This window comes from Pristis pectinata, chromosome 33 (assembly GCF_009764475.1).
Source record: "Pristis pectinata isolate sPriPec2 chromosome 33, sPriPec2.1.pri, whole genome shotgun sequence".
NCBI classification, from domain to species: domain Eukaryota; kingdom Metazoa; phylum Chordata; class Chondrichthyes; order Rhinopristiformes; family Pristidae; genus Pristis; species Pristis pectinata.
Window position 1 is genome coordinate 15469242 of NC_067437.1, and position 25896 is coordinate 15495137.

Here is a 25896-nt window from a genome sequence, read left to right on the forward strand (position 1 = left end):
CATTAATACCAATTATCATTACAATACATAATTATCAGTTGAAAATTCCTTGTCCCCAACTCTAAAACTTCGATGTTGACCACTTAGTGAAACATCCCGTCACTACAAAAGCCTTTCTCTTCTGCTGCACCTTGGCAACATCATCTGTTTCATGAGGTCAGCTTCTATATTAATTCATCATTACTTTGCCTCCTTGCTAAGTGTTCTCAACCATTTGGTTACTTCCACGCTATTTTCTGTCTTCTGACCAACAAGAAGAAACCAAACACATTGTGTCCGGCTGCTATTCATTTTCTAGCACTTCCATCACCTTTTTCTCCCTAACCATTTCTACATCCTCTCCACACAAGATATTCCCTCAGGCTGAATTTTGTACCCAACTTCAAGACCATTCAGTTCCACTTCCATAACATTTGCTGCCTCTGCTCTGAAACCATTTCATATATTATTTTCACTTTCATGCAAACTTATAAAAGGTGGCATATAACCTTAAGTTGCTGGTAATTTTTTCTAAATCCTGAATTATTTGGAAACCTGAACCAAACTAAACCTAGCAGAGTCTCAAATACAAATTCTAATGACAAATCTATACTGTATTTCTATTTTGCTTTTTCTTTCCTATCACACTGGCAGGGGGCTTAGGCAAAATGAGATGCAGTCAGTGAGTGTCAAAACGTATCAGAGCTCGAGAAAAATACCTGTAAAAGATTTGTTGAAAACTGAAAATAAAATGTGTGACAACATAAAAATTTCAAATTCCAAATTGCTCTGAAATTCCAAAGACCACTAAAGAGGCTCCTTGAATTTGTGTTCAGCTACAACAATAACTTGCATTTATATGGCACCCTATATTCTAAGGCATTTCACAGGAATATTATCAATAAAAATTTGTCACAGCCACATATCAGAACAGAGGTAGATCTTAAAGAACATCTCAAAAGTGGAGAGTTAAAGAGGCTTCTGTAATGATTCTCAATAATTAGGGCAAAGTCAGTCAAAGAGAATAATGCTGAAGTAAAGAGCAGACATGCAAGAGGCCACTGGAGGGGCATAGAAATCTTGGAAGATCATAGGGCTGGATGAAGGTACAGAGATATGAAAAGTCATGTAATAGGAGGGATCGGTAAATAAGAATTTTACACCTACTGTGCTTGACGAGTTACTTTCTGCCACATTTATGCACATTATAATAAACAGTATTTAAGAACAATACCCGAAAGCAAGGTTGCAACCTATTTTGGACTATGCGAGAGATAAAAATAAACAACAAATGTATTTCAAGTATGGTATTTTAAATATATGTGCTGATTCAGTCTTTCTCATAATTAACAAAAAAAAGCAGATACTGTAAATCAGAAATAGAAACAGAAAATGTTGGAAACACTCAGCAATTGAAGCAGCACCTAAAGAGAAACAGTTAATGTTTCAGGTCAGTGACCTGTCATCATAACCAGGAAGAGTTGGAAATCAAACATGTTTCAAGTTGCAAGGAAGAGAACAAAGGGAATGTCTGTAATAGAGTTGAAATCTTTTTATTCTCTCCACTCCTCCCCCTGCTCTGCAATTCAAAACATTTGATTTCTAACTTTTTCTAGTTCAGATGAAAGGTCATTGACCTGAAACATCAACTGTTTCTCTCTCCACAGATGCTGCTTGACATGAGTATTTCCAATATTTTCTGTTTTTATTCTCAGATAACACCTCAAACCTTGGGTTTCTGGGATGAATGTCAGCAGCAATAAACATTTACGTTATTTTATGTCCCAATTGATATTTTAAACATTGTTTAGCTCTTCAAAAGGTAATGAATGAATGAATTCAACTTCTCTTTATATGCATCCTAAGGGACATTACAGGAGTTTATCAAACAAAATTTGACATAAAAATACATAGAGATATTGGAACAGAGGTAGGTTTTGTGGCACAACTTACAGAAGGAGAGAAATATGGGGAAACAACTCCCCATGTAGAGAGATGCATAATTTTTTTGTTCATTTTAATTTAAGTAAACTAAAAATCTTGTGTTTAGTGACCACAGAAATAGAAACCCCAGCCTCTGAGTGTCATTCTGTGTGTATTGCATGGGACTGAAGAATTCTAAACCAGTTTTTTAGGATTACATTTTTTAAACTCCTGCATTTTATTCTGAAATTGGAAAACCAGCAGTCCAACTTATAATATGCAATAGAGTTGGTTCTCAATTAAGAATCATTATTTAATCAAAGCCTGTTTGCTCAGATTCCGGGATTTTTAACCAGCATTTCAGAGATTACATTCAATAATTCAAACCCATTTTATTTATATGAATCATAACAAATATGGGCTTGATAATGACACTGCTACTTTCAGTTAAAGGTAGCGGCTCTAATGACAGCAAATCCATACAGGCTACTGCCATGCTGAACAAATTTTCTTCAGTCTTGTATAGGTGCCGGTGAAAGATTTCTAGCAGCTCCAGTCAACAGTATATTAACAGTCTCAGCAATTGTCATATTGCTCAGTGGGTCACAATTCGGATCTAGTCTTTGTAATCCTTGGCCCTTTTCGAAGCTCCCTCCTCTTATCTTCTTTTTTCCTTCTTTTCTCCTCATCTTTGAAGGCTTTACGAAAGGCATCATTGTCCTCGATAAACTGTAAAATGAAATTGCAGTGGACTAATTTGTGAATCTGATTTGTATATTTTAGTACTTCTCAGTCTAAATTTAGCTCTTTCAATGTTATTGTAGCTTCGCAGGTCACTGATTCATGGGCCAAGCACAACGGGAAATCATTTGTTTTTATGTTGTTACATTAACAGCAAATAAAGAAATATTCTGTAAGATTTTAGGGAAATGATAGTGTCCTGCAACTTTGGAAATGATGGTGAAGCTCATCACAAATAGATGGTTTGTGGATAATGACTTATGACATTTGAAAAGAATTGTTAGGCTTTAGGCACCTAATTAGATGAAATATGCATGTTTATCAATCAATTCTGTGATTTGACAAAGACACTACATTACAGAACAACCAAATAACTAAAAAAAACACAAACGCTGAATTATGTTACTGAAAATGATATCCCATCTTTCTGGACAGTTCCAGAATACTTCACATGCAACAAATGACTTGAAAGTTCTATAGCTGCCTTTACAGGTTTTACTACAACAGGCTTGTTTCTGAGTTATAACTCTTACACAAGTTATACCTCAGAAACAAGCCATTCAGCCCAACTAGTCAACACAAGTGGTTATGCTCCTTACAAGTTTTCACCTACCCTACTTCATCACGCCATACTAGCATATCCTTCCACTGTTTGTACTGTGTGCTTGTATCAGCACAGCTTTCTTAAGGGGAGACTCTGTCTGACTCATTTGATTGAATTCTTTGGGGAGGTGACTAAGTGCATTGATGAGGGCAGTGTGATTGATATAGTCTAAATAGATAAGTTCTTTGACGAGGGCCTAAATGGGAAAATGGTCCAAAGCCCATGGGATTCAGTGCAACAAACAATCTGCTGGATGAACTCAGTGGGTCGAGCAGCATTTGTCGATATTTCGAGTTGAAACCCTACATCAGGACTGGTGCAAGTGGGCAAATTGGATCCAAAATTCAATTGGTATTAGGAGGCAAGGGTGATGTTGGAGAGTTGTTTTTGTGATTGAAAGTCGACCAATGGTCTACCATAGAGTGTGATGTTGGGATCCTTATTGTTTGTCACAGACATTAATGATTTGGACGTGAATGTATAAAATAAGTAAGTTTGCAGATGACATAAAAATTGGTGGTGGTGTTGACAGGTAGGTAGTTTTAGCAAACAAAACAAATGAGTTGGTAAAATGGGCAAAGCAATGACAGGCACAATTTAATCCTGATAAGTGTGAAATGGCAGTTTAGGAGGTTGCAATAAAGCTAAAACATACATAAAGCATGGTAGGGATCTAGGGACTAGTGAGGAATAGAGGGACCATGGTGAACAAGTCCAAGGATCCCTGAAGGTGGCAGCACAATTAGATACAAGGCAAACTAGCCTTCAATAGCCTGTGCATAGAATATAAGAATATAGAGGTTAAGATACAACTTTATAAAACATTAGTTAGGCCACAACTGGAGTACTGTGTGCAGTTCTGGTTGTCACTCTATAGGAGGGAAGTGATTGCACTGGAAAGGGTCCAGGATGATGCTTAGGATGAAGCATTTCAGTTATGAAGAGAGACTGGATAGGCTGGCTTTGTTTTCCTTGGAGCAGAATAGGGGGGACATAGTTGAGATATGCAAAATTCTGAGGGACACTGATAAAGTAGATAGTAAGAAACTTTTCTCCATAGCAGAGACGTGTAAAACCAGACGGTAACAATAAGGGGTAGGAGGTTTGCAGGGAATCAGAGGACATTTTTTTTCTATCCAGATGTTGATTGGAATGTGGAGTGTAGTCTGAGGGAGTGGCTTTCACAACATTTAATAAGGATCTATAGCATAGGATCTTTGGCATAGAAGGCTACGAGCAGCGTTGGAAAATGGGATTAGCATAGACGTACTTGATGATTGGCATGGACATGGTAGGTTGAAATGCCTGTTTCTGTGCTGCATGACTCAAATACTCTATAACTTCCACTGAAGTTACAACTTCACTGTGCTAATAATTGGTTCCAGTTTTGAAAGTTCCCAACCTTATTTTGAAATCCCTTTGTGGTTTTGCCTCTCCTTCTCTTTGTCAATTTCTCTACCCTCACAGACTTCTGGCATTAGCAGTGCTCCTCCAGTTCTGGCCTCTTCAGTATTTTCAATTTTCATTTCTCCAGCATTTGTGGCTGTGGTTTAAAATTCTACCCCAAAGCTCCAGAATTCCAACATCAATTCTTTATGATGCTACTCAAAAGCTTGTGTTAAGTAATATGTTTCCAGGTTTCTAACACTCTGTTCCAACCATCAAAACAATTCAAACTTGAAGTGCATTAGCAAGTGACTAGAAAGCAGAAAAATGAAAAATAATTAACGATTGAGAGGTCCTTTGCTAAGACAGAAAATTAGTACTTACATCATCATTCTCATCTTTAAATGGATTTTTATAGTCAGGAGATTTTTCACTGATCCCAAGCTCCTGTGCCATCTGTTGAATAGAGAAATAGGGAAAAAACAAAACATATTGTAAATGCTGTACTTTCTACCCTGGATCTTAAACTACAAACATGACAACAAACAGATTGCAAGGGCTGAAATGATCTGGGTGGGATTCAGAAACAAAAATTACTTAAAATACTTTGTCTGAAAGTTAATATTTCTGAAAAAGATCTTTTATCAGAAATACCATCACTTAGCTCTCTTTTAGTTGCCAATCCACTTGTTATATTTTGCCAGCATTTCCTTTTTAGTGATGAATATCCAGCATGTTTCTTTTGTTTTTTTTTAATAAAAAGTTATTACCTTATCCTCAAATCCACTAGATGATTTCAATAATTCTCTGTTGGGTTAAGAGATGGAGCACACTCAGTCAAAGGTAAAATACCAAAAGTGCTGGAAACATTTAGCGGGTCATAGAGGACCCAGGGAACGAGGAAAACAGTTAACTTTTCAGTTTGGTGACCTGTTCTTAAAACTATAAAGAGATACAGCACTGAAACTGGGCAATCAATCAAACTATGCCTCCACTCACACCCAATCATATCAGCATTTTGTTCGACTCCTTTTTCTCCTGATGGCTTGTCTAGCATCTTTTTAAGTACATCTATATTATTTGTCTTAACAAGTTCTACCTTGTAAATATTCACCAAAAAATAAAATGAGCCTTAATTCTACATTGCTTGATTAAAGATTATCTTAATAACTTCTGGTATCAATTGGCCACAATGAATTTTTTTTTAAGTTTTACCCCATTGAAGGCCTTCATAATTTTAAGCATCTCTATCAATCATTTTGTTCTTTTTCCGGAACAGTATTTATCATTTAATCTAGCAAGTGTAGTTTGAAGCATGTTGGCAGGACTTTGTCAGAATCTGCTTAGAATTTATAGGAAACAAAAATGAAATGGAAAAAGGGAAAATCTCTCAGTACATGACCAATCATGGTCTATGACCAAAGGTGTGAAGCCATGACCAAAGTAAACCACTTATTGAGTTATTTTAACAGAATCATTCAGCACAAGTCTTCGATGATCAGTTTGTCCTTCTACAGATCCTTAAATAAGCCCATCTAGAGCATAGAATCCAATTTCAGTCCCCACATTGCAAGAGATTTGGTAGTCTTGAAGATTCTGGCAACAACTGCAAGAGTGATTCCCAACTTAAGGAAGATCACCTAGTCAGATAGGCTCGGAGATCTGCATCAATTTAGTTTAAAGCAGTATAAAGTTTGAAGAGACCTGTTAAAGGGATGAAAAATAATGAAATGGATGGATTGCTGAAAATTATTTCAGACTGAAAGAACAAGAGATCATGCATCAAATTATGGTGGTATCATAATACAGGAAATTTTGGGCAGTTCTTTTCCCAGAGAACAGTGAACCATTAAATTGCATCTTATACATGGTGTAATTTGACAGTTAACATAAACACGATCAATGTAATTTCCTGGATAGGTTTTGACCCCTGAAGGGTTAGAGTGTAATTTTGTAGATTTTATTTCTTCTTTTTGACTCTGGTGTTTTTAGTCTTTCCCTGGAGATTTCTTGGCTGCAGGATGGAAGGGGTAATACAATGTATTTAGGTGTAATGCCTCAGCATCTTATGTGGAAGGCAGAATTCATGGACTAGTGTCTATATTCCTGACTGGTATTTCCATACATTACAGAAAATCACTTTTAGTCAAAAAGAATTGATGAGTAAAATATTTACATGCCAAATCATTGGTGTGCGTATCAGCATCTGACATACTTACCAAAAGGCTGTTTGCAGTTATTGAAGTTCACTGCTGAGAAATGTATCAGAGCAATATAAAAAAGTACAGATTTTCTCACTGTAGATAATGTTTGTCTACTGATAGTTTCTTATCTTTGAATTTAGAGAAGCAGAGTTGACAACATAATAATGCTCTTTGTTCATCGAGAAATATCAGTCCAGTTTTTCTTCTTTTGAAATTTTTGTTTTAGTTTGCTTCGTATAATCTTTTTCTTTCTCCTTTTGACTTTCTTTTTGCAATATATTCGTTTACCAAGAAACCGTGGGGCCTAGAATTTTTTTTTATTCTTTATCATGATTGTCCTCCTGATCTCTTTGTATTACATGTACAATTACCGATGTTATATGTATTAATCTGTATTGATCTAAAAATTAATAAAGATTGAAAAAGAAAAGATAGTTTCATCAAGCATTTGGAGAGTTAGAAAGTTTTGACAAGAAAGTTCCAAGGCTAAGGCAAGACATTTCCCTTCAGAATAAGCCACCTGTGCCAGACACAATAGCAGGCCTATGAACTAACTGTATTCCTGCACACAACAGACCCAGGGTCAGACTTAAATTGCATGACCCTAGCTGTGTATAAATTTCAATTTTTTTCAGCTAAGTGAGAAATGCTGAACAGAGATCAGGGATGGTTGTTTGGGTTGGTGCAGCTGAGAGGGAAAAAATCAGAATTTGATCTCAGAATGTTTGACGTTCCATCCATCAGACTGACAGTGTAAGTTATTACTTTTGCATGTTTACTGTAATTGATATATCAATGAAAGACCAGAAGAAAGCTAAATCATACATTTCTTAATGAAATACTAAAATTACTGCAATTGGCTCTCTGACCTAATAAGATGAAATACTTTTTTAAAAAAATAAACTGATCCCTCGTATGCCTCACGATACTTTTAATTCCGCCATCAGTGGCATTCCACAGCCTCTCTATTATCTCTAGAGAACAGTGAGGAAAAAGATACATCTTTTCACATTTGTGCAATCAGAAATCTTGTTTCCTTAACGAGTTAATGGATGAATCCAAATTATATATGCCCCACTGGCTTCTATGCTTGAGTTTTGGATGGTGAAAAGAACGGTTTGTGTTCTTCATTGATATTTAGGAACTCTTACAGAATATGCAAGTCTGAAAATTTAACTGAAATATGAAATGATGGTTGGAATCACTCCCACAATAATTTACCGCCTTTAGGAGAAAAAAAATGAAAAAAAGGCTTTACTGCTTTTAATATTTCAAAACTTTCACATTCCAGTCTTAAATCCAAGAGTTTTAAGTACACTTCCCTCAGTTACAGACCTAATGATCAAGTTGTAAAATGTCTAATTTTTGATCACCAAGCATAAAGAAAAATCAAATGTATATTTTCAAATCAAACAATAAGAGATAACAGCTATAAATAAGACATTGCTTTTTTCACATAGGGATAGATAGTCTAGGTAGGAAAGGGACGTGTTGCCAGAAATGGAGGAAGTTATTAAGCTAGGCTGGGATGGTTTCCTTGGAACAAAGGAGGCTGAAATTTATAGGAATTCTAGGTTGGGGAACAGAAAGGTCACTTCCTTTGGCTGAGAGGTAAGGGGCATAAATTTAAGGTTATAGGAAGGAGCTTAGAAGGTTTTCTTCACTTAGATAGTGGTGGGAATCCGGAATTCTCAGACTGAAATTGTGGTAGAACCAGAAATAATGTATGAGCACCTGATGTACCACAACCTACAAAACCACAGAGGAGGAGCTTAGAAGAAAGATCAGGCCTGATGGTTCCATTTTGTTCAGACCAAGTCGAACAATCTCCATCTGTGGAGTAAATTATTACAATGAAAACCTTAACAGCCCAAGTTATTGTATTCTAATAACCTCTCACACACATTAGTTCTGTAGAGCAGGTAGATTTAGGATCTTATATACCACAAGCTTCTATCCCACTGTTACAAGATTAGTGAACTGTCCCCTTGTACGATAAGATGGAATCCTGACCTCACAATCTCCCTTGTCATGGCTTTGCACCTTATTGTCTGCCTGCACTGCACTTTCTATGTGACTGTAACATTTTATTCTGCATTCTGTTACTGCTTTTTCCTTGTACTACCTCAATGTATTGATGTGATGAAATGATCTGTATCATAGGGATGCAAAACGAAGTTTTTCACTGTACCTTGGTACATATGACAATAATAAACCAATAATAAGTAGTCTTGGCAACAAATAGATAATGTATCTGTGTAATGAGGCCAATTTGTCAGGAGCCAAAATAAATTGAAAAGCAAAGGGAAGGCAAACCGTGCTTTCCAGCAGCAACATATACTCCACCACGATGCTGCACAGATACAGTGATGGGAGAAATGTAAAGAATATGTTGTGCAGTTACATAATTGACCAATGTTCTCATAACTTGGGCCAGATTGTAGAGAACTGCTACCTACTCAGCTCATCCCTGACATCCACGCCTGTGCAGTGAAACACAGAAATCGAGGAGAAGCTGGAGGTCAGATGCTGGCATACCTACGTTGCCACTCTGCTGTTGGTCTCATCATGGCAAAGCAAAGGCATCCTATGCCAAATGCAGTATTTTTCAGGGATGGCTGTTATGGGAAACACAGCTTAGTTCATATGGATGAGATTACTGACCTTCAGTAATAAGGTAAATGTCGACGTTCTTTTCCCCCACTTATAATTACTTTATTGTTTTAATTAATTCTAGAACTTTAAGGTGCATACAAATATACGAATTAGGAGCAGTAGGTCACTTGTTTGGCAAGTTAAGGCCAATCTAGTTAATAAAATTGTGGGCGATCTGATTGTAACCTCAACTCCACGTTCCTGTCTAATCCTCGTAACCTTTCCTCCCCTTGCATATCAAGAAACAATTTATCTCTGCCTTAAAAATTTTCAAAGACTGCTTTCAACACTCTGAGGAAAAGACTCACTTCTGTTAGAGAAAAAAATTGCACCTTATCTCTGCCTTAAATGGACAAATCTTTACAGTACAGAGTCGTAGAATCATGCAGTACAGAAACAGACCCTTTGACCCACTGTCCATGCCAACCATCAACCACCCATTTAATCTAATCCTACAGTTACCCCTTTGTTTTTACTCTCCCCAAATTCCCATCAACTCCCTCTGGATTTCACCACTCATTTCAAACCAGGGGCAATTTATAGTGGCCAATTACCCCACCAACCTACATGTCTTTGGAACGTGGGAGGAACCCAGACCCGAAGGAAACCTATGCAGTGACAGAGAGATCGTGCAAACTCCACACAGAGAGCACCCAAGGTCAGGATTGAATCCCAGTCTCTCGCTCTCTACCAGCTGTGCCACTATGTATGGTAATAGGCTTAAAGAAAGGTGCCCTGGGGTTTGTGTAGGGCATAAATTATTGAATAGCCTAAATTGTGTGTTTTGGGAGAGTTGACTCAATGTAGCACATCACATCAATAGCTTAAGTTATGTAAATATGTAAATAAATCTCTTTCAATAACTCAGCAGTTAGCCAGATGAGTTACTTTCTGACATTTGCCAATTGATTTCTACAACTTTCCACCAGGAGGTACCTGCTGTCTTATCCTCTGATTGATGGATGATTATGAACCCATTTTACCAGGTATTATTTACTATTTACCAATTCCTCCTTAATTTGTATCTGAACACAATGCAACAGTATTATACAGTATCTATGCAAATAGTTCTATTAATTAGCAACTAAGCCTTTAAACCCGCTCTTGCTCACCAGATTTAGAAGCTGTGTATGTGGACCCCCATCAAAAACTCCTGTTTGGTTACAGAAACTGATTCCCCATCGGATTAAGTTGTTCCAATTGGAATTTCGATCAAAGTAATAGTGGACAATCTTAGGAAAACGTAGAGCTACATCCCCAAAGAAGGCTGTGTTTTCAACAATGTGGGAATAAGCTGAAAAGCAAAACAGAAATTGGCACATTATTCATGTGAGTCAGAAAACTACCTCTGAGACAGATACATCTGAGGATAAAATGTTCCAGCTTATAAATGCAATTATATCAGAATGTAAATTCCAGATGTTGAACTCCATTTTGGGCTTTAACAAATCTCCTGAAAGCGCTGGCATCCAGAAGACAGTATGGAGATTAAGTATGTCTTAGTACTGAAGAAAGGTTCAATGGAGACAAGTTCTTTTTCTTTTTGATGCTGTTGATGATTTAATCAACTGTAGGAGATGTGACTGCTGATCATAATCAGCCAATATCAACATCCAGTAACTTTAACTTATTCTTGAGATGTGGATGCTTCTGGTAAGTTTGGGATTTATTCTTCATCCCCAGTTGTTCTGGAGAACATGTTCAACTGCTGGAGTCAGTCGGATGAAAATGTTGCTACAACACCGTTAACAAGGTGGCCCCCCAGTAGACATCAGTGAATTGTGATCAGACATGGAGATCCTAACTGGTATTCCCCTCCCTTGCCTTGGGTACCTAGGCTAATCTAGAATCCTATGCCTGAATGGATATAGAAGCTTATATTGCTTATTTTGGGAGAGGAGGTTTGTAGGGCAAGAGGGAAAGTGCAGGGTTGTTGCAACCAACTCGTCAGCTCCTTCTCTATCTTTTTTTCCCCCACTTTCTTGTCCTTTCAAATCAATGGACCTTCATCACTAGCCTACCAAGGCCTTTCACCAATTAAAACAGTCCCCAGAAGCTCAAGCCTGAAAAGGGGGGAAAAAAGAGCACCTCAGGGAATGTTGCAGTCCCTTAGTACTTCACGAGAGTGGCTTCGAATAGATGCCTAAGTCTCTAGAGTGGGACATGAACTCACAACCTTCTAACTCAGAGACAAGACTACCCAATGGACCACACTGACACCTCTTGTAAACAAGGGACAAAAGAAATTTTTTAAATGTTATAGTTTCATAAAACATAATGGAAGGAAAAGTATATTCAAACAATATCCACCATCTTTAAGTTTCTCATCTTGAGGTAGTGGTCCATCAGCTTGTACATCAGCACCAATCAGTATTGTCTTGGAGTCTTCCAGTACCTGGAATAAATAGAAATCAAACTGTTTAATAAGAGTCTGATATTTTCCAACTTCTTTTGAAAGCATTTCTGAAGAATTGAACTTTGTGTTAGCATCCTTTACTGGTTTCTAATTTTATAGCAAGATTTGTTTCCAGTATGAGAGAGAGGTGTGAAGATATATAGCTAAACCTGCTTTATGATTCATGACCATCCAGAGACATTAATAGAGTTATTGCCCTAACCTTCTTGACTTGGCATGACTCCTTGCAACAGATAGAGGCTTGTAGTTTCCACTGTTCCATATCTTAAGTGCTAATAAAGGCTGGATTCAAAGGGAGCTGAGAGTGATCAATCTCAGTGATTACGAGGAGTTGATACAAAGAGAAGAAAGAAATCACAATGCACCAACTGAAACAGTTCACTCAATGTTTACTGAAAGAGCCATGGATAAAATGTAGTGAATTACTTTTTACAGTCGAAAAGGAGTTAGATCACCTTGTACCATTTTATTGGATTCCAACAATTTACATTATATACCACGTTTAACATATAAAATGAGACTTATCCAGATGATTTTCAAACAAAATTTGACATTCCACCACATAAGGAGGTAGCAGAACAGTGAGGTAGGTTTTAAGGAGCAGCTTAAATGAGAGAAAACTAGAAAGGTGGAGTAACTTAAGAAGCAAGTTTCAGAGCTCAATGGCCAGGCACTGAATGAACAGCTGGCAATGATGGGGGGGGGGGGGGGTTTAAAAAATAGATACCAGACTGGAGAAATGAGAAATCCCAGAAGGTTGTAGGGCTGAGAGTTACAGAGCCATGAAGGGATTTAAAAAAAGGATGAGAGTTTTACAACTGACCCTTTGCCTGACCAAGAGCAGTAGATCAGTTATTTAAAGGTGATGGTGAACAAGGTTGGTGCAGATTAGGAGACCGACAGCAAAATGTTAAGACAGCTCAAAGTCTATGGAGGGTTTAAAATGGAAAGCCCATTAGAATCTTAGTCAAGACCCAATGTGATAAAACCAGAATTTCAGGAGTGTTTGAGCTTGGGGAAAGGTGGGGTCATGAAGGTGGACGTAGGTGGTTTGATGATGGGAAAATGTGGTCAAGTAGGACAGAAATATACAAACTGTCTTGTTTGGCCCGAGGGTGGCGAGTTTGTAGCGGGGACCAAAGATTAATAAAAGTTGTGCAATTTGTCCCAGCCACTTCTCTTTGCTCACCTTGAATAGTCCTTTCAACATGATGTCAATAATCTTATATTGTTGATTTATGTCATTTAATTCAATCATGTTCTTCAACGCATGCATCTGGTCTTTCCGCTTAGTTTCAAACAGCTTCCTATCTAAAAGCCAGTGTTGTTCAGGAAAATATTCAGAACATTTTAGAGATTTTTCTTCATTTATTCATTCACAGTATGTGGGCATTGCTGGCTATGTCAACATTTATCGTCTATCCCCAATTGCCCCTGAAGTGAGAAGGCAGACAAAAGTCAACCTGTTGTCACAAAAGGCTGGAATGGGCAAAGACGGCAAATTTCCTTCCCTGAAGCAGTGATGAAGCAGATGGGGTTTTCTGACAATCCAAACACTTTAACAATTACTGTTACCAAAACTGGTTTTAATACTACAAATTTCAAATGTACTTAATTGAACTTAAATTCCCCAATTGCCATGGTGGGATTCACACTCATGCTTCTGCACCAATGGTCCAGCATTCTGGCCTGGCCAGTAACTTAACCACTTTGCTACAGTACCCCAAGCTTATTCTTCATTTCTTTATTCACAATCCCAATGCACCCCACATGCAATCATAAGACAAGCGAGTTTCTATTTTACCGAGATGAGGGCACAAGAGACTTCAGATGCTGGAATCTGGAGCAACACACAAAAAGCTTAGGGAACTTAGTGGGTCAGGCAGCATCTATGGAGGGAAGTGGACAGACCCGAAACATTGACTGCCCATTTCCCTCCGTGGATGCTACTTGACCCGTTGAGTTCCTCCAGCTTTTTGTGTGTTACTTCTGTTTTACCAATCCCTCCAGCATAAAACTAACACAAGGTCTGCCAAATGTCTCTTTTCAGTAGTGAACGTCATTCACTTGGGTTTCAATGTGTAGCATTCCCTAAGGGATCATTATATGGTGAGAAATGGAAATTAAGAGAATAGGTTAGGTAGGAGAAAAGGTGGTGGGGGGGGGGGAAATTAGGACTATTAGCACCACTGATTAGGCTATTTTCCACATTATAAAGATAATTTTTTTTTAAATTAAATTAATTTTTAAATTTTATATTTTTAAAAAAGTTTTTATTTACAGCGTGGTAACAGGCCCTTCCGGCCCAACGAGACCGCGCCGCCCATTTTAAACCCAAATTAACCTACCCGTACGTCTTTGCAATGTGGGAGGAAACCGGAGCACCCGGAGGAAACCCACGCAGACACGGGAGAACATACAAACTCTTTACAGACAGCAATGGGAATCAAACCCCGATCGCTGGCACTGTAATAGCGTCACGCTAACCGCTACGCTACCATGCTGTCCATTTTTTTTTGGAAAAGGGAATTTAAACTCTACCCCTTCATTTTCCCACAAAGCAGCTGCCTCTCATATTTTTCTAGTCATTTTTTGTGCAAGGCTAAACAATACTAACGGGCTGCTCAGCAGTAGAATGCATCTGAGGTCTGAACCTCAATTAGAGATCAAACAGTTCCCAACTTGAGCGTCACAACTAATTTGGTTTCATACAAGCCAAGGATACGGATGGAATTGGTGTTGAGCAAACGGGGCCTTATGATGTCATCTTGTAAATGGTATTTTGACAACTAGTAAAACAGGAGTTATAGTTGCATCCAGGAGATAGAATAATGGCTCACTATATAAATGGTCAATATGGACTAATCCACTTCACCCTTGCTATCCCAGGAGGCAAGTTTTCGTCATGTTTGTCCGATATTCCAGTTAGACTGAGAATATTACACAGCTAGCAAAGCCCATCAGTGCAACAAAGGATACAGATTTCTAGACTTGAATCCAAGTTCTGCTTTTGACCATTGGAAGGTCTGAATGCAGTCATACACATGCTGATCATAATCACACAGATCTGTAGAACATCCATGTCCTAAGAGACTACTTAAAAAATAAACATCTGTTATAAATTAAAAGAAACAAATTTCTATAAAGCCAAGTTCAAGCAGATTCCAAATGTAATCCATGCTACCCACACCGTCATCTTCAACACAAGGCAAGATTTTGAATGAAGTCTTTGCACAAAAGACATACAAGGAAGTTTGACAGACGAATATTACATCCTTTGTGCAGAGTGCAAAGGGAGTTTATTATTACATCGAAAATTGAAGTACCTCCTACCCACAGCACAGAATTCTCAAACGAGAGCATAGGTGTGATCCCAGGCAACTGTTTCTCTCTTCTATCTTGCTCACAATTTCTAATGGTGTACTTTTATTAAGTAAACAATAGTCCTCACACACACAGAGCAGATAAATGTAATTTCAGGATAGCTTTACATTTTTCACCATTCAGCATGGAACTTTGCGGTCTCTCTCTTTCAAAGTTCAGAATTCAGGCAAGGATTCTTCATGCAGTACATCAGAGTGCAGGTTCTGCATCTCTGTCCAGCAGTTCACTGCTGTTGACTTCAGACTCCTTGCTGACTGTGTCAACTTGCACAATGAGATTCACCAGTGCTGGTTAAAAAAAATAAATCTCAAACTGAAATGTTAACTCTATCTCTTTCCACAGATATTGTCTGACCTGCTATATTCAGCTTTTTCTGTTTTACCTTCATTAATATTCCCATTTCTCATCCTGATTTTCATGGATATGTTTTCACCCTGTTGGAGAGAGTCTTTCTCATCTGGGTCTGTGGTTAGGAATAGGTACTCCAGTTTGCCAGTCTAACCACAGTGACAGCTCCCTTCTCAAAATGACATCGGGAAGAGCAGATCAGGAGGCAGATTTTGGAGAGGTGCAAAAATAACAGGGTTGTTGTCATGGGTGATTTCAACTTCCCTAATATTGTTTGGCACCTCCTTAGTGTAAAGGGGATAGATGGGGTGGAGTTTGTTAGGTGTGTCCAGGAAGGATTCCTGATACAGTATGTGGACAGGCTGACTAGAGGAGAGGCCATTTGGACCTGGTACTAGGCAATGAGCCTGAACAGGTTTCAGATCTGTTGGTGGGAGAGCATTTTGGAGATAGCGACCATAACTCCTTGACCTTTACCATAGCCTTGGAGAGGGATAGGAGCAGATGATATGGGAAAGTATTTAACTGGGGTAGGAACTTGGGAGCATAAATTGGGAACAGATGTTCTTGGGGAAGCGCACAGCAGAAATGTGGAGGCTGTTTAAGGAGTACTTGCATGGGGTTCTGGATAGGTTTGTCCCATTGAGGCAGGGTAAGGATGGTAGAGTGAAGGAACCGTGGTTGACAAGAGATGTAGAATATCTTGTCAAGAGGAAGAAAGAAGCTTACCTGTGGTTTAGAAAGCATGGATCAGACAGGGCTCTGGAGAGTTACAAGGTGGCCAGGAGGGAGCTTAAGAATGGATTTAGGAAAGCTAGAGGGGGACATGAGAAGTCCTTGGCGAGTAGGATCAAGGAAAACCCCAAGGCGTTCTACATGTATGTGAAGAATAAGAGGATGACTAGAGTGAGGGTAGGACCGATCAGGGATAAAAGAGGAAGTGTGTGCCTGGAGTTGGAAGAGATAAGGGAGGTCCTTAATGAATTGCTTCAGTATTTCACCAGAGAGAGAGACCTTGACGTTTGTGAGGATGGCATACGACAGGCTGATACACTAGGGCATGTCGACGTGAGGGAAGAGGATGTGCTGGAACTTTTGAAAAACATTAGGATAGATAAGTCACTGGGGGCGGACTGGATATATCCAAGGTTATTACGGGAAGCGAGGGAAGAGGTTGCTGCGCCTTTGGTGATGACCTTTGCATCCTCACTGGCCACAGGAGTAGTGCAAACCATAGGAGGGTGGCAAATGTTGTTCCTTTGTTTAAGAAAGGGAGTAGGGATAACCATGGGAATTACAGACCAGTGTGTCTTACTTCAGTGGAGGGCAAATTACTGGAGAAGATTCTTAGAGACAGGATTTATGGGCATTTGGAGAAGTATAGGCTAATTAGGGACAGTCAGCATGGCTTTGTGAGGGACAGGTCCTGCCTCATGAGCCTGATTAAATTCTTTGAGGATGTGACAAAGCACATTGATGAAGGTAGAGCAGTGGATGTGATGTACATAGGTTTTAGTACGGCGCCTGATAAGGTTCCTCGTGGAAGGCTCATTCAGAAAGTCAGGAGGCATGGGATCCAGGGAAACTTGGCTGTGTGGATTCAGAATTGGCTCACTCATGAAAGACAGAGGGTGGTGGTAGATGGAGCGTATTCTGCCTGGAGGTCGGTGACCAGTGGTGTACCGCAGGGATCTGTTCTGGGACCCCTGCTCTTCGTGATTTTTATAAATGACTTAGATGAGGATGTGGAAGGGTGGGTTAGTAAGTTTGCTGATGATACAAAGGTTGGTGGTGTTGTGGATAGTGTAGAAGGTTGCTGTAGATTACAACAGGATATTGATAGAATGCAGACCTGGGCTGAGAAGTGGCAGATGGAGTTCAATCCGGAAAAGTGTGAAGTGATACAGTTCGGGAGATTGAATTTGAAGGCAGAATACAAGGTTAATGGCAGGACTCTTAGCAGTGCGGAGGAACAGAGGGATCTTGGGGTCCACCTCCATAGATCCCTCAAGGTTGCCATGCAGGTCGATGAGAGTTGTTTAGAAGGCGTATGGTGCATTGGCCTTTATTAGTCGGGGTATTGAGTTCAAGAGCCACAGATGATGTTGCAGCTCTATAGGACTCTGGTTAGACCATACTTTTACCAGGATGCTGCCTGGATTGGAGAGCATGTCTTATGAGGATAGGTTGAGTGAGCTAGGGCTTTTCTCTTTGGAAAGGAGGAGGATGAGAGGTGACTTGATAGAGGTGTACAAGGTGATGAGGCATAGGTCGAGTGGACAGTCAGAGACTTTTTCCCAGGGCGACAATGGCTAACACGAGGGGGCATAATTTTAAGGTGATTGGAGGAATATATAAGGGGGATGTCAGGGGTAGGTTTACACAGAGAATGGTGAGTACGTGGAATGCACTGCCGGCAGAGATTGTGGGGGCAGATATATTAGGGACATTTAAGAGAGATAGACACATGAATGATAGAGAAATGGAGGGCAATATGGGAGGGAAGGGTTAGATAGATCTTAGAGCAGGATAAAATGTCGGCACAACATTGTGGGCCGAAGGGCCTGTACTGTGCTGTAGTGTTCTATGACATCACTGTGTTTCATGGTACTGAAGTCTAACGTTTTCAGCTGTATCACTCCCCACTTCAGCAGAATAGCAGTGATAAAGTAATAAATTACACAACCATCACAACACAGAAGTAAAATAGTATGGATGTTGGAAATCTGAAATTAAAAAAAAGTTTTTAGAAATACTCAGCAGATCCTGCAACATATGTGAGAGAGAAAATTTGAGGTAATGTTTCATTCAGTGACCACTCAGACAAAACACTCGCTCTCTGCTTTTTACCTACAAGGCAGAAAGGGTAAAATGTACATGCAAACACCTTTGCACACAGGTATTAGGATCACCTGTCCATCTGTACTATCTGCTCATTCCTTCTGCTTACTAATTAGAAACCCAATTAGCCACATCGCAATACCCAATTACTTCCTGTGATTTATGGCTGATGTATTGTTTGTTAGAAAGGTTAATTTAACATGCAACTAGTCCTTTAGTTTGTTGGCTGAGATTCTCAATCAGTGTGGTGTTTACAGCTGCTGCTGCCCCAGTGAACACTTAAAAATTCTCTCTGCATCAATGGGTAGAATATTAGCATTGAGGAAAAAGCCCAGTAGCAGAGGAAAGAATGAACTTTGGTAACTCTTCCTTGTTTCTGACTTGAGAGAGGAAGGGAACTTTTGTTTCATCTACCTGGTTTAGAATAGAGGCCCAAGGTTTGTTGTGATACAAGGTAGGTTTAAATAAGTCAGGAGTACAAGTACTATGGGTAGATTTCCCTTCCTACCTCACTTCACTGTAGCCCAGACAGTAGGAGTGACAGTCACTAAAGTCCCCTAACTCAAGACCAGAATTCAACCTGGTGCCTTCTCAGAGAATTAGAGAGATACAACACAGAAACAGGCTCTTTGGCCCATCAAGTTCATGCTGACCATCAGCCACCCATTTACACTAATCTTACATTAATCCCATTTTATTCCCCCACATTCTCATCAACTCCACACGCCACCCCCAATTCTACCGCTCATCTACACACTAAGGGTAATCTGCGGTGGCCAATTATTCTGCCAACCTGCAAGTTTTTGGGAGAGTTGGGAGGATAACTGGCCGCCATAAGCACCACATAGACAGCAGCCAAGGCCAGGGCTGAGCCCGGGTCTCTGCCACTGTGCCGCCCACTGAAAGGGATTCAAGATCCTTAGGAACTTGCCAGGTAAATGCTGAGAGGATGTTTCCTCCGGTGGGAGAGACTAGGACCAGAGGGCATAGTCCACCGGAGTCAGAGAGCCGATGTGATGTTTGACTAATAACTCCACACGGACAGGCTCCCCGCCCCATCCACCTTTCACCGAAAGGAGATACATTTCCCAACATCAAACCCACCTGCCACCCTATCCCTGATCGAGGTTACCCGGCCCCGGGGCCGTCAGCGGACTGGGTGCAGGAACGGACTGTTCCCCTGCCCGGTGTGAGGCAGCACCCAGAGGAGGAGCCCGCGACCTCGGGCACCCGGTGACCAGCGACCCGGAGCGGGGGTCTCCGGGCAGGAGGGGGCCGTGTCCGTGAGGGCTGGCTCTCGGCTCCTACACAACGGGCGGTAATCATTAGAAGCGACGCGCCTACCGGGCGGGAAACGCACCTCTGATGAACCATCCCAGTGGCGGCGGAAACCAGCTCCTCTCAGGCCGACCCCCGGCGCGCAACTGATTTACGCATGCGCCTCCGGAGAGGCGGGGCTATGTCTCCAAGCACACGCATGCGCAGTAACCGCGCTGCCGATGGCCCGGAGGGCTGTCACTCAGGGCTGTTGGTGCAGAGCCGTTCGTGCTGCAACCAGCGCTCCTTCTCTTCAGGCGCTGTTGAGCTGCATTCAATTCCCGTCTGTTTGAATTTGCAGATATTTGCGACGATAAACAGCCCGTGCAGAATTTTGACCAACTCGCATTCTTTCTGAATCCAAGTTATTAACGTGAATTAGACGCAGAATGCGGCATCACAGGATGACATTTAGTGCATTACTCCTGGCTGTTAGCAGGTCCTTTAACCAATTTCCAACTTTCATCCAGAGTATCGGCTGTAGCAAGCTTGTTTTAAAAGGGCTTTCTGATGGAACTATGATTAGTTAGCCCAGAATACCTGCGCTTAATCTGGCATCATATACCATTTCTTCTAATTTTTTTCCTGCTATTCAATCCTCTCTAAAAAGCTGATGCTGCTGATTTAACTACTCAGTCTGCAAGGCACATAACTGTCAACTTCCGTCTGGATCTCCTATCTTTGTGACAGCATCTGACCACGACCCTTTACCTCTGTCTGTATCGGTCATTCATCTGATATTGGCTCAGGTTTTTTTTCATTTTTCTCTCTGAACGTGGAGGAGATGCCCGGCCTGACCTACCGGGTATGCCTTCCCGCTCTGCATTTTGCAACTCCCTGTATTGTGGAGGGCCGTGGCTGTCATGTGACAGCACTGCCCATTACCTGGTCGGAAGACGCACCACTGCCAATCAAGGTTTGATGCCACCCCACCCATCAGTGTGCATCTGACCATTGGTCCCTTTAAGTACCTTTGTACTTGGCCTTGGGCCACTGGCCTTGTGATCGATTAGTCCTCGCTGGCACCGGGCCATTGGCCTTTGTAAATCACCTGGGCTGGACCCCCCCCCCCCCCACCCCAGCCCTAAAAAGGGCACCACATATGCTCAGTTCTCACTGTCTGCTTTGATGGACCACCCTGCTTCACTCCAGGCTGAGGACCGTAGATGGTGCTAGAAAAATCATTGGTGAGGTGTGCACTGTTAAAGGTTTGGGAGTGTCTTAGTTAGTGTCCCTAGTAGCATAGAGCCATGCCTGCGCTGAGTCAAGGGGTGGCGGGTATTGTATTGTTTTTCCTTGATTGTCTGTACCTAGTTCGTTTGTGTATTTTACCCCCGTTGTGATTTTCCCATGCTCGCTGTAACCTGTGTTATCCCTGCTATCATTTTCCCATGTTTGTCTTTTGTAAACAAATCATTCATCTCCAGACTGTGTTCAGAGTCCTTGCCTTCTGAGACCCCAAATCTTTCACAACACTCCCACATTCTTTTGTTTACATCCTCACTCTCAAACTGTTCCCATTCACTCATTGACCAGATAACCTCGTTAACATCTTATCCTCACGGTCACCGCGGTTTTACCCTATTGCAGACTGCCACCCCCTCCCTCCTCCTCCCCACACTTAACACGCTTCTTTTACCTCCTTCCCAGTTCCGTCAACTTTGTTTCTCTGCCCACAGATGCAGCCTGACCTGCTGAGTATTTCTAGCATTATTTTTTTTGTAGATTCCCAGCATTTGCAGTTTTGTTTAAATTTGCAATTCTATCTTCAAGTCTGACAATGAGTGGAAGCACAAAGTTACAGAAACAGATAAGATCACTGACAAGTACTATGGCAGAAAGTGTTCAGTGGCTGAATCTGAAGATGACAAATTGGGATATTATCTTAAAGCTGAGACACCAGGAAATGTGTAAAAACAAAGGAATTTAGATATCCATGTATACAAGTCCCTAAAAGTTTCAGAACAAATCAGATCCAAAATTGACTTGGTCGTAGTGTTGTGTTGTTTTTTGTAATTAGAAACCTGTCCACTAGGATTGTGGTTGCAGTTTGCTTGGGTGTGGATCTGTATGTGACAGTATGATTGGCCAGTTCACAGATGACCTAAACATTGCTGGTATTGTGGATAATGAGGAGGGTAGTCTTTGGCTACAGAATAATATTGATCAATTGGTAGGATGGGCAGAGCAATGACAAATGGAAGTTAATCCCAAAAAATGAGGAAAGACCAACAAGGCTAGGATATACACAATGCATGATGGGACCTCAGAAAGTAATGAGTAATGGGGAACTTGCTGTGCATGTCCAAGGACCCCAAAAGTTAGATGAGGTGATTAAGAAACCATCCAGGATATTTGCCTTCATTAACTGGGGCATAGAATGAAGGTTCCTTGCAACAATCTCTCCCAACCTATGCCTCACCACTGGCTGCAAATGCCAGGCCTGCTTGTCCTTTCATTCTTCTCTCCCTTCACATGGTGCCCGACTTATTTCCAGCCTTTGTCCTTCACAAAGCCATTGACATGGTCACTAGGATTTGGCAAGCCTTGCACATGCATTCATCCAGTTAACTTGACCAAAGGATATTGCAAAGGTGAATTTTGTCAAAAGTTCTAGCAAGCAGAAATTGATCTTTTGCTCAAAATCTAACATCAGCTCATAATCAAAGATGTTGCATAAAGACAGGCAGGCAGCACATCTACCACTGCTTCTTGGCTTTGTAACACAAGATTGATTGGATCAGAACCTGTTTTGTGCAGGATTCTTTAGTGGTACCTTCAATCAACAACATGCATATTTAAAAACAAACACACTGTCATAGCGGAACAAAGGAACAGACTGGGCCATTTGGTTCAAGACTGTTTTGCTATTAAAACGATTGTGGCTGATCGGTAACCTTACTCCATAATTCCTTAAGTTTTGATTAATCAAGATCTATCAGTCTTAGATTTAAAATTACCTAGTATCAATTGCCTTTTGAGGAGGTTACAACTTTCTCCCCTCTGCTGGTTCTAGCAGTACCTAACTTTACATCCAAGTTCTGGTTCTAATTTTTAAACTATGCCTCAACCTGCAAAAAAAATTTCTATTTACCTTTTTATCTTAACACAAATTCTAGGGAATACAACCATAAATTTATGTGATACCTTCTGTAATTTAACTCATGGAGTCCACATATCATTCTGGAAATCTGCAGGGTGCTCCCTCCAAGGCCAAAATATCCAGAAGTGCATATACTCCAGTTATCTCTCCAGAGCTTCATAAATTTGTGACACTAAAGATGTGTGTTCAAATCCTGTCACAGCATCTGGCAATTAATTAAAATCAATCTGAAATAATGGTGACTGTATAAACATTCATATAAAAATCCATCTGCTTTATGACCTTTGGAGAAGTGATTTGGGGCCCCTTATCTTAGGAAGGATGTACTGATGTTGGAGAGGGTTCAGAAGAGGTTTATGAGGATGATTCCTGGAATGAAAGGGCTTACGTACGATGAGCATTTGTCAGCTCTCGGACTGTGCTCACTGTACAGAAGAATGAGAGGGGACCTCAGAAGCATTTAGAATGTTGAAAGGACTGGACAGAGTAGATGTGGCAAAGCTGTTTCCCTTGGTGGGTGAGTCCAGGACTAGAGGGCACAGTCTTAGAATTAGAGGGTACAGGTTTAAAACAGATGAGAAGTTTTTTTAGCCAGAGGGTGGTGGATTTATGGAATTCTTTGCCACATACAGCTGTGGAGGCCCGATCATTGGGGGCATTTAAGGAGGAGATTGATAGGTATCTAATTAGTCAGGGTATCAAGGGATATGGGGATAAGGCTGGAAATTGGGGCTAGATAGGAATAGTTTTAGTTTAGCTCATGGAGCAGACTCGATGGGCCGAATGGCCTACTTCTGCTCCTTTGTCTTGTGATGCCAGGTCTGACCCAGATGTGACTCCAAGTCCACAGCAATTTGGTCGACTCTTCAGTCCTGTGAGGTACTTTACAACCAGGGACGGGTAGTGAATGCTGGCCTTGAGTGGCTGCTAATCTGAAAGATCAATGAACAACACAACTTGGACCTTCCCTGCTCATTTTCCATCATACGTTGCTTTCCTTTTTGACCCAAGATGAACGGTCTTGCATTCCTACATTTAAAAACCTTTTGTCAGTTCTCTCATTCAATCTGCTATCTTCTATTTCACACACAAATGCTGCCTGTCTTCCACACTTGGCTCTCTACTTGTCACTAATATTCATACTGAATGGTGGCAGCTCTAGTCATATCCTGTCAATCTGAGGACCTGCCTAATATCCCAACTGTGTCCTGTCACTGAACTAATTTAATAGTTCATGCAATGTTGCCTTCAATCCTCTGAGCTTCAACTTCAGCAGTCTCTTGTGAGGAATGTTATCAAAAGCCTTCTGGAGATCTATATAAATTACTTTATTCCATCCACAGGATGTTAAAGGAAAAATATGCTGTCACTAGACAACATATTTAGGGCACTACATATTGTTACATGATTGATATCATCAGGGAAAGGAGAGAAAGATGGAACAGGGTATATACATTGTTTCATACAACAACACTCCACATGAAAATATACTTCAAAGATGACATGGCCAGATTAATAAAGCATGTCCCAAATCCAAAAACTAAAGTCTCCAACACTGCCAAGTTTATTGTATAGTTTCAGAAATTGTTTTTATGCCAAGTGTGTTGTTTGTATTTGTTTGGAATGAATTGCTGAACAAATGATTAAAGCAGCACTGATTTAAAATGATCACTCTTTTGTAAAAATCTTCAATCAGTGTTTAAAATGAGGCTAAATAGTCTTGGTAATAATCTGGCTATCAAATATTTGTGCAAATTAACACATTGCCATAAAATACTGTAAACATGCTTGCAAGAGGTTAGATTATTCATGCTTATGTATTTCTGTCTCTTTGTAAATTGGTCCAAACTCGTGCACTATTCAAGCGACAATAAGGGGATGGCTCAAGCTTCCTCAGCTGACTGATGGAGAGCCTCAGGCACCCTTTTTTTTGCAGGAAGGCTGGCAGAGGATCCTAGTTCCAGCTGAATGAAATCCTACACAAAACTCAAATGCACAAATTACATCCTACACTTTCTGTACAAATACCTGCCTTTCCAGCCTAATCCTCCATTTAACAAGATGACAGCTGACCTGACTGTAATCTCATTGCATTCCAGTCTGTCCGTGGTGACCTTTCACCACTTTGCTCATCGAGAATCGGTCTACCTCTGCCTTGGAAATGTTCAAAGACTCTGCTTCCACTGCCCTTTGAGGAATTTGAAGAGCAATGAAAGTGTACATGCCCTTAGCTCAAATTCAACTTTGAACTGCCAAAACATCCAAGTGAGAATTTTGTAATGCATTTTGAGCTTTGGGCTAATAAAAACCAACCTAAAAGAAAAATGTTTCTAAGATATTAAGTTAGATATTCTAATTTGACCAAACAACTTTTCCACAATAATATTCAAAAATTCTTGATTACATTAGTTAACTTGCAGGGCAAAAGTAGGCCTTCCAGTCAGATCGTTGGCTTTTGTTTTCCATACAAGCCCCAACCTGACCCTTTTCATACACATTCTGCATGTGCTTCTGTTCTGTGTCAACTGAGGCTCAATGGTACCTTTCTCACCAGAATCACAAGGCCGCAGGTTTAATGCCTACTGTAGACATTATGAGCACAAAGATCCAGGCTGACATTTCAATGCATTATTGAGGGAGTGTTGCACTGTTAGTGATAATTTTCCAGTTTAACCAAAGCCCCGTAACCTGTCTCAGGTCCCATCGTACAAATGTGTATAGAAGATCTGCAGGCTTATCCTGGCCAATGTTTAACTCTTGATCAACCGCAAATTGGACAATCTTGTCGTGTAGCTGCAGGAGTTTTGATATTAAAAGAGTCTAGACCAAAAGTAAGTAACTGATTGTCTGTACAACCCTTCAGATCAACTAGAATTCATAAATGGCACTAAGGCAAAATACAAATGTCTCTTTTTCACTAACTACCCGCCACCCATCCCACTCTATCTCCCTCAACCATTTCTCTCCCTATCCTGTCTTTCCTGGTACTGTGGTT

The 25896-nt window shown here is 40.5% G+C and overlaps 1 protein-coding gene across 4 annotated transcripts; it reads right to left on the reverse strand.

Moving 5' to 3' along the window:
* Positions 1–2194: 2194 nt before the first annotated feature.
* LOC127585640 (coiled-coil domain-containing protein 134-like) lies at positions 2195–19908 on the reverse strand. 4 transcript variants are annotated; one of them, XM_052043259.1, is made up of 7 exons: positions 19842–19908; positions 14888–15004; positions 13098–13219; positions 11803–11887; positions 10605–10786; positions 5018–5089; positions 2195–2631 (listed from the first exon to the last, which is right to left on the reverse strand). In XM_052043259.1, exons 2-7 carry the CDS (start codon positions 14988–14990, stop codon positions 2506–2508), a joined length of 690 nt encoding a protein of 229 aa, XP_051899219.1. In that variant the 5' UTR covers positions 14991–15004; positions 19842–19908; the 3' UTR covers positions 2195–2505. The 4 variants fall into 4 exon arrangements, with proteins under 4 accessions (XP_051899219.1, XP_051899218.1, XP_051899221.1 ...); XM_052043258.1 differs by having other exon boundaries at positions 14888–15001; positions 19842–19907; XM_052043261.1 differs by having other exon boundaries at positions 19826–19864.
* Positions 19909–25896: the final 5988 nt, after the last annotated feature.